This window comes from Pinus tabuliformis, chromosome 5_2, assembly GCF_031772625.1.
Source record: "Pinus tabuliformis cultivar Carrire ecotype Pingquan chromosome 5_2, CPIR1, whole genome shotgun sequence".
NCBI lineage: Eukaryota > Viridiplantae > Streptophyta > Pinopsida > Pinales > Pinaceae > Pinus > Pinus tabuliformis.
The window spans coordinates 789,881,663-789,890,412 of NC_142306.1; the positions used below are offsets into that span (position 1 = coordinate 789,881,663).

An 8,750-nucleotide genomic window follows, 5' to 3' on the forward strand; every position below is an offset into this window, starting at 1 on the left:
TTGAGAAAAAGTTTTGTTATCAAGGTGACTTGTGCTCAAACCTCACCGGGCTGCCTAGAACATGCACTAGGGCTACTAAGTGCATATTCTGGGAGAAGAAAACCAACTTTTAAAAAGAAGACCATTGCCCAAAAACCATGTAAAGTAACCCAAAAACATCTAACAACACACCTACTCAAAAACCATGAGACGTTATGAAAATAAAAGTCCTGGAAAACTTTTTAAACTTATCTTTATTGATCAACAAAGTGATAGCAATAGTAATCATTTGCCAAATAAAACAGGAAAGAAACCAAATTCCAAAGGTTACGTTTATTTCACTGTCACTATTTGTATAATAAACCATGAAAGAAACCAAATTCGAATAAACAAAAAGTTGCTTCTCTATTACGAAGGAAAAGTCCCATCGAAACAATCAAAACTCTTAACTAGTTAAATACAAAAGTATTTCAAACTCATAATCGCCTTCACCACTACCCTACTTGACACATTGAGCGAAAAGAGAGACAACGTTTTCAGCCACATAGACCAATGACCAGAAGAATGAGGACATATACCGATGACCAGCTGAATGAGAATTGCAACTAGTGAAAACCAAAAACAAGGGCAATGAGTTTGAAATTCATCCCCATCATACATTCATACGCGATACCGAAGATGAAATGCATCGCATAGTATTGAATGTGCGAGGACAACATCACCAAATAGAGGAAACCCAAGGGTGAGGACCATGACCAAATAAGCGATGACAAGGAGGAAAAAACCACAATCTGGCATAAAAAACCCAACCCATACATCAATCGCTCAACTCCAATCAACGAAACAATTTCCATGTCCATCCATGTCCCAAAGTTTAGTGCATATTTTTCCAGATAAAATAATGTGGGCAGCCATATATCGCATATTAATAGACATATTGAACCGGATGCATATGGGATCTATGCCTATTATGGTGTCTAATGATTAAAAAACCAGAGAAAATAGAGAGTAGAAATTTGTGTTCGTTATAGAATGCCACATCGGTAACATATTTGCGTGTAGTTCTAACTGTAAAATATGTTTCCCATCATTTTCGACCTTCAGCACAATGACCGGGTGGGAAGACCATTTTCTGTGTTTCTGCTAAATATCCTCGTAAGGGAACAAAGGCCAGGGACGGGAGATCTCGAAACGATTGTGAACCCTTTGGTGGATGAAGTTGATGTGTTTCGTTGCGTGGCTAGAAGCCATCAGGCCTCTTGGGTATATCAATGACAATCTTAGGAGTCAATGCTCTTCCACTAGAGGTTCCCTCATCAATATCTGTTTTTACTCTGTTTTTCCGACCCCAAGAGAATACATTTGTTGGGTTCTTCAGATTATAATCTTCTCCACAACTTGCAATCTTCTCTTGTCTTACTATTTATCTATAAACTATTATGGATATTCCCTCAAAACAATTTGTCACAATAGATCTTATAATATTTTGAAAATATTAGATCATGCAATTTATTTCATGTTGATGATGCTAGACCCGCCAACATGTCAGGGGATCTTCCCGGTAATATTTCCAAACTAGACCTCAGACCATTTGGAGTAGGAGTCCCAACAGTTGGTAGTGCGGTATTGCCCTGACTGCGATCACGTGCAGAGGGAAGCAAGATGTCTTTGTTAGAAGCAAGGGTGTGACCTTGCAGTAAGTCAGGGAAGATGCATGGAAAGGCTCTAACACACGGAGGGGGAGAGAAGTGTGTCCCTTAGAAGCCTGTAATAGTACATAGCTTGAAAGGGAACACATGAACTCAAAGAAATCAAAAGATGGAAAGAAGAATAGTCGACAACCCAAAGTGATGAGTTAAACCAACAACATGCCTCAATAAGATTCATAAAACATATATGGAATAGTCTATACGTATATGTGTAAGTTACAACTACATACATTGTTAGAGTAACCATAATAGTTGAACTACAATAAAAATACATGAATGAAATGTGTTGGCTCTGTTATATTAAAAGAGTGAAAGATCTAATCATACATACAACCATGACAGGTACTAGCCCCAATAGTGGAATGTTATAGTTATTGCCATCTGCTCCTCCAAAGAGATGTACTCGCTCTGCACTGTGGAGAAGCCAAGGCTCGTTACAATACACTCCAAGCTTTCTCTAAGTTATACCTATCGAAAGCTTGGTTCCCAAAATCCTGCACAATGAGTTATGAGGTTCTATATATAGCAAAGGGTGGGGTCACCCTTGACATTCCCCTTTGTGACTCTTCAACTACCCTCATGACTCTTCAACTTACACATGACTGTTTACATTCCACTATTGATACTTGGTCTTTCACTTTACAACATGTTTACAATACATTCTACACATGTACCCATGTGAGACAAAAATGGGCTTGAGTAAGCCATACAAGACATCATTGAGACTTAGACAACTGTGTGAAGACTAACTCATCGAAATTCTCTTGGTGATCATTGGTGGTGAACTGATGCCAAGCTTGGTAGTCTGAGATGGTGTCTACGTAATTTGTGGTGACATCCTTTTGAAGGCGAATTCTTGCCTCCGTAGCATCCAGGTACACTGATCTGGCACCTATACAAATCGTCATGTAGCATGCACATCATGGTCTTGAGTGCAGCCGGACCAACAACATACTTGTGCATAGTGTCTACACTCATCTATAATTCTGCATTGTGGCTATGTGCATCAACTGGTCGAAGTACATGTCTAGCTCAAGTCGGACTTGGATCTTTGCTTTCACTTCATTGAGTGTGCTAATAGATGGGATCGCATGCATGCACACAATGAAATCCATGCTCCTAAACACTCGTGCATGTGAAGCCTATAAGTTGGTGATGAGCTGCGGGAGTTCCTCATAGTTCTAGATCTGAATTTGGATGTGTGCCTTCAATTCCATTGCCCTTGGCTTCATCATCTTTGGAAAGTACAATGGGGCTCCCTTGTACCTCATTGTCCATATCTACATGTGGTCGACATCAATGTGTATGTTTGTCAGTATGCTTGCTCTCCTAGCATAGCGCTGTTGCCAACAATTAAGATGGACAACTGACTTATGCACGGTGACGAATCTGGAGTACATCTTTTGCATCATTGTCTCGAGAGACGATACTTCATTAAGTATCTCTTTTTTCAACTCTGCTCTGGCGGATGTTATATCTTGTCCTTCTCTTGCTTGGCCTCTTGCAATTCCTTAGCCATGCACTTGTTCTTAGCTATCAAGAATCCCACACTTCAGCTGGTGGCTTCGCCATATGACTTTGTAGCATCCGCCAATGCAGATGGATGTTTGCACATATTGGACACGATCACTCGTTCTCAAAACTGCACTGGAGATGCATGGACATCTGGGGTGCACACTCTAGGCGATTGCACAACCATGTGTTGTGACTCGTCAAAGGATATGTTGTGCACATCTGCTTCCGAATTATCCTTAAGGATTTCAGTGTCTCTTTAATCACTTAGGACTTGCTCTGCTCCCAGATCTGGTGAAGCCTGTGGAGTGACCCCTGGGTCCTTGGACATGAGGTCTATATCCTAATCCTGCTCTAGCTAAACCAAATCTGTGTCCATCTGTTCCAATATATGTTCAATCTCCTGAGCAAATTCCTTCTCCTACGACTGCTCACCTTGTTTTCTATTTGCCAGTTGTTCTGAGTCATTAACCTATATCTACGCAGTGTCCTCAATGTGTGCACGTTGTGCTTCCTGTTGGTCTTGATCCTTTTGTTCTTCCTTCTTTCTTCTACCCAGCTCTTGTTCTTTCGTTAGTTGTTGCTCCACCTCCTGCAACTTCTTCTCTTCCTCCTCTAGTCTGTGCTTCTCCCTCTATCTTTGCGCAATCCTTCTGTTGCATTGTTGCCTCTTTGCTTCAATATCCAAAGCTAGTATTTCTACAAGTGGATCTTCCTTGAACTTGCAGCGTTTCTCTGCCTTTGCACTGTCGGAAATATTCCTTTTAACTTTGTACAATGTAGGTCTGCTGCTCTCTGTTGTTGTTGTTTTGTGCGCTTCTAACCATTCTACAACCACTCTGACTGGTTCATTGAGCCTTAAGGATTTATAGCAGTATCTCCATGTGTCTTTCTCAGGCCAATGACATGCCCCGTGGATCCAAGGATGATACACTTTCATACAGTGGTCCTTCACTGTGTAGTGTGGGTCGTATGGATTGAAACTTCTGGTACTGAAGGTGAATCTCTTGAATTCCTCCATCTCGGCTTCAACATGCTTGAGACTCTAGATCTCATACAACCCGATCCGCAAAGGAAGAGTGGGCCAAAGTGCCTTTTTCTATCTATGTGCAGTCTTGTTGACAACCCTATCGAGATGTGGTATGCAACCTCTTGCATGATCAACTTTTCCATGGAAAGCTTCGGTAACACATGCGGAGCCTTCTCGGTGTTATAAATCTGGATGAAGGTGCCAAGGGGTGAGGCATACCAATCTGTTATGTTAACCAATGTCTCCATCACTGCCTGTGACATGCAAGGTGGATCTTGCTCAAAGATCATCCTGTACACCAGGGTGACGAAGTGGTCTGATATCTGTGGTATTACTCCACGGAAGCTGCACTTGGAGAACAACCTATAATAGATGTGCAAAGAGGGTTATGAAGGTGTCCATGCCTAACCCAAGCCAAGGAACTGTTGACGGGCACAGATTGCATCAAGCATGTATGAAGCCCCGAAAAGTTTCTTTTGCTGACCCTTGGTCGGATGTTGGATATTTTTTACTTGCCCCTTTCAGCTGGAGAGACAACATGTCAGACCAATTGAAGGGTCTTCCTTCATTTGCCAGTTGATCCAACACAATGACCCAACTCTGCGGGAAGGTATCTTTACTCTCTTGACCATATAAGCGACATGTGAAGATGACTAGGAATTGATAAGCCTTCTGCAGTGTCTTTGTCTTGTATACCTAGCTGGGTATTGTCCTGAACTTAGACGACTCTCTTACCCAGCTCTTCAGGATGTCTCTTGAGTTTGCATTGCTGTTGGGATTGATGAAGAGTGCATTCATTGTGTTCACCAACTGCGGCAAGTGATATATCTCCTTAAAGCTCTCTACCGTGAAGGTAGCAAGTTTAGTTCCATTGACACTACTCAGTACCATTGTCTCAGGATCAGTATGCAAGACAATCTAGAGGATCATGTTCGCGCATGGAAGTGCGGGAGACTTGCATGCAACCTGGTACAAGCTTGACTTATGTATGTTGACATAATCTCTGTGGTCCTCCAAATTCTCCTTAAAGGTGCCTGAAAATATGCCATTGATGTCCTTCCATGTGATATTGATCTCCTTGTCTATGAGCAAATTAGAGTCTTCATAGATGAGCAAGCTCATAGACACTTTACCTAATCCACCATTATGTGAATTGTTTCTAAGGGATCACTTTGAGGGACTTGTAGACATAAATATCCAATGTAAGAGCAAAATGACTCAATAAAAGCACAATAACATTAAAAAAGATGATGATAAGCCTCATGGTGATAATAAATTTAGTATATATGATATTTTTGATTAGTTTTAAGTTGTGCTTGTAAAACATACTTAATTTTACAAAGTATTAATAAGATGTAAAAAATTTCATGATAAAAATAAATTTTCATTTCATTTTTTTATAATAAATACAAATCATTACTCTAAAAACATAACTTTACAAACATTAACATACACATATATACATATATGATCCATTTCTAAATTCTAGCTCCTCATAGTCTCCTTTTCACCTATCCGCCTTTACCGTCCTCTATCCTCTCATCCATTCTTGTCCATCTATTCCCTTCATCATTTTGTCATATATAGACAAAAACTAATATTAAATTAATAAGCTAAAAGAACAAGATGAAAAATTAAATCTCCTACTACATGTAATTTCTCATACCCTATTTGATTTTGGGTTATCTAATTTTGCTTGACCCATTCATTTTGGGTGACCCATTTAATAGTAACGATGACTGACCAAAAACCATGTAAACTAACCTAAACATCTAACAACACACCTATGCAAAAACCATCGCGCTGTAATGAAAAATAAAAAAATCTTGTACAGTGATGTGTGGTTTGACGGTAAGTCACATGGGCGAAGCCCAGGCGGACCGAAGTTCAAATCTCATTGAGTACATTGACCTGTTGTGGTGGCGGCTAGAGGGGCGGATTCCCCTTTCCCGTTGAGTCTGCTCTTGCTAAAATCATAGGAACTTAGTATAACTGATTTGCAGGTGGTTGGTTATACTCTTGGTGTTATAGTGACAGCATTAAGGTTTGATCTTGGGTCTCTTCTAGATTAGGCCAGACACTTACCGATTCACCATGTGGTATAAAAAAGAAAAAGAAAAAAATTATTGGGAAATTTTAAAAACTTATCTTTATTCAACAAAATGATGGTTAGTAATAGTGGCCACTTGCCCAAAAAAAAGCCAAATTCCAAGCTTTGTTAGTAATAGTCCCCACTTGCCAAAAAAGCCAAATTCCAAAGCATAGCTTTATTGTGCTGTCACTATTTTGCATAATAAACAATGAAAGCAACTAAATTCCAATAAACAAGATGTTGCTTGAAGGCAAAATCCCACCGAAACACTCAGAACTCACAAGTGAAATACAGAAGAAATTCAAACTCACAATGTCCGTCACTACCACCACCCCTATGTGACACAGAGTAGAGCGAAAATAGAGACAATGTTTTCCAAAACATAGAAAAAAAGACCAGAAGAATGAGCACATAGACCGACGACCGGCTGAATGAACACTGCAACGAATGGAAACCCAATAAGGGCAATGAATTCGAAATTCATCCCCACCATAGATCTATAAGCGATGACCAGAATGAAACGCATTGAATGGTATTGACAGTGCGAGGACAGCATCACCAAACAGAGCAAAGCCAAGGTTGTGGACCAGGACCAAATAAGCGGTGACAAAGAGGAAATGACCACAATGTTGCCGGATCCAAAACCCAACCCAGAAATCAATCGCTCAGAGTCTAATCAACAACAAAAGATTCCAAATCCAACCATGATTTGTCACGGTACTGTGCCGGACCATTATTTTCGACCTTCAGAAGGACGATCGGGTGGGAAGACCATTTGGCATTTTCACTGTGTCTCTGCTCAATATCCTTGTAAGCGAACGAAGGGTAGGGATGGGAGATTTCAAAGACGAATGTGAACCATTTGCTGAATGAAGCTGATGGCCTTCACCAGATGAGAAACCATCCGGCCTCTTGGGTATATCAATGGCAATATAAGGCATCAATGCTTTTCCACTGGAGGTTCCCTCATCAATCTCCGTCTTCATTCGGTTTTGCCGACCCCAAGAGAATATATTTGTTGGGTTCTGCATATTGCAGTCTTCTCCACTTCTTGCAGTCTGCTCTTGCTCCAAAGTCAGATTGTCATGGAAGCCTGAAGTAATTGGTCCTGCCATTGCAACCGAAACCTGTTCTGCTCTAGCAGATTCTAAAACTTGCTGTTCCGGCTGGGCGCCCGTTCGACAAACGGGACAAGTAGAGTGCGAACGAAACCACATGTCAATACACTCAACATGAAAGCTATGCCCGCAATTGGGCAGAAGCCGGCCTGTTTCATTCTCCTCGAATTCGCAGAGGCAAACTGCGCACTCCAACCCATCTGCGAAATTATGCGATTTATAGAGAAAGATGGGCAGAGTCTCTAATACCGCAGAATCCAACCCCACATTCAGCAGAGACACCGGTTCTTCTCCTGTAAACTCGAACCGACTGCCAACAGAAGCTGATCTTCGTCGATTTCGTCCAGACAATCGAGCAGCCCGTCTCCAAAAGCATCTGGCATAAACATTTAGCAAAACAGCGAAGAAAAGCACAAAAAGAAGAAATATTATGGTGGACACCATGATTTTGTCATTGAAGTCATCTCTAGGCTCGGGGTAATCCGGATTGATGGCATATGTGGGCTTACCTCTGGGTTCCTCTAAATGAGGAGGTGGGTGATTAAAATCATGTTTGCCGAATGTGGGTTTGTCATAATCGTGAGGCAGGTGATTCCCGCAACTGCCCGAGATGGCATGTCTGGATTCGCCAGCATCCTGAGGTGGGCAATCAAAAGTCTTGTGCACTGAGCTCATGCTATATCAAATTGAAACCACGGAATTTCTCTTTCTGTAAATTCTCTTTCAAATGGGCTGATCTCGGCCTAAAAAAATTGCAGGCTACTGCTTGTTTTTTATGTGGCCTTCGAGCCTTCATTTTCCGTCGATGGACAGCCCCCTCCGGCGACTATATGAAGCTTCCGAGTTCAGATGAAGAGCCCGTCCGAACCGCTCCTGCCTTTCACGACACGCAAAAGTTTTGAACGTTGAAAACCGCTGCGTCAATGGATTTACAATTCTAAAAGATTAATCACCATGTGGTTTTAACTTTTCAGTCATTCAAATATCCGCAAGGCATCTATTAGGTATCTAAATTTTTATGTTTAAAAAACAATATTGAATTTAAAAAAAAAAAATTAAATTATTTATCCATATTTTATACAGCATCAAATTTATTTTACTTAGAAAAATAAAAATATTAATAAACAATTTATAGTTTAGAGAGTACACATAATAAAATTCGCACAAATTTTTAAGATAAATTTTACAGTGCCTGCTTTGAATACGGAGAACGAAAATTGACTGTAATGAAATGGGAACCCTGGTTTCCCGTACCCGGTTTGACTTACTTGGGCAGATTGCTCCTCGCGTTCGTCTACAGACTTATGCAA

General features: G+C 40.8%; 1 protein-coding gene across 1 annotated transcript; it reads right to left on the reverse strand.

Moving 5' to 3' along the window:
• Positions 1-6,618: 6,618 nt before the first annotated feature.
• On the reverse strand, positions 6,619-8,207 carry LOC149161671 (RING-H2 finger protein ATL2-like). Its single transcript, XM_089435549.1, has one exon. The coding sequence runs from the start codon at positions 8,113-8,115 to the stop codon at positions 7,069-7,071; it is 1,047 nt and encodes a 348-aa protein (XP_089291675.1). The 5' UTR covers positions 8,116-8,207; the 3' UTR covers positions 6,619-7,068.
• Positions 8,208-8,750: the final 543 nt, after the last annotated feature.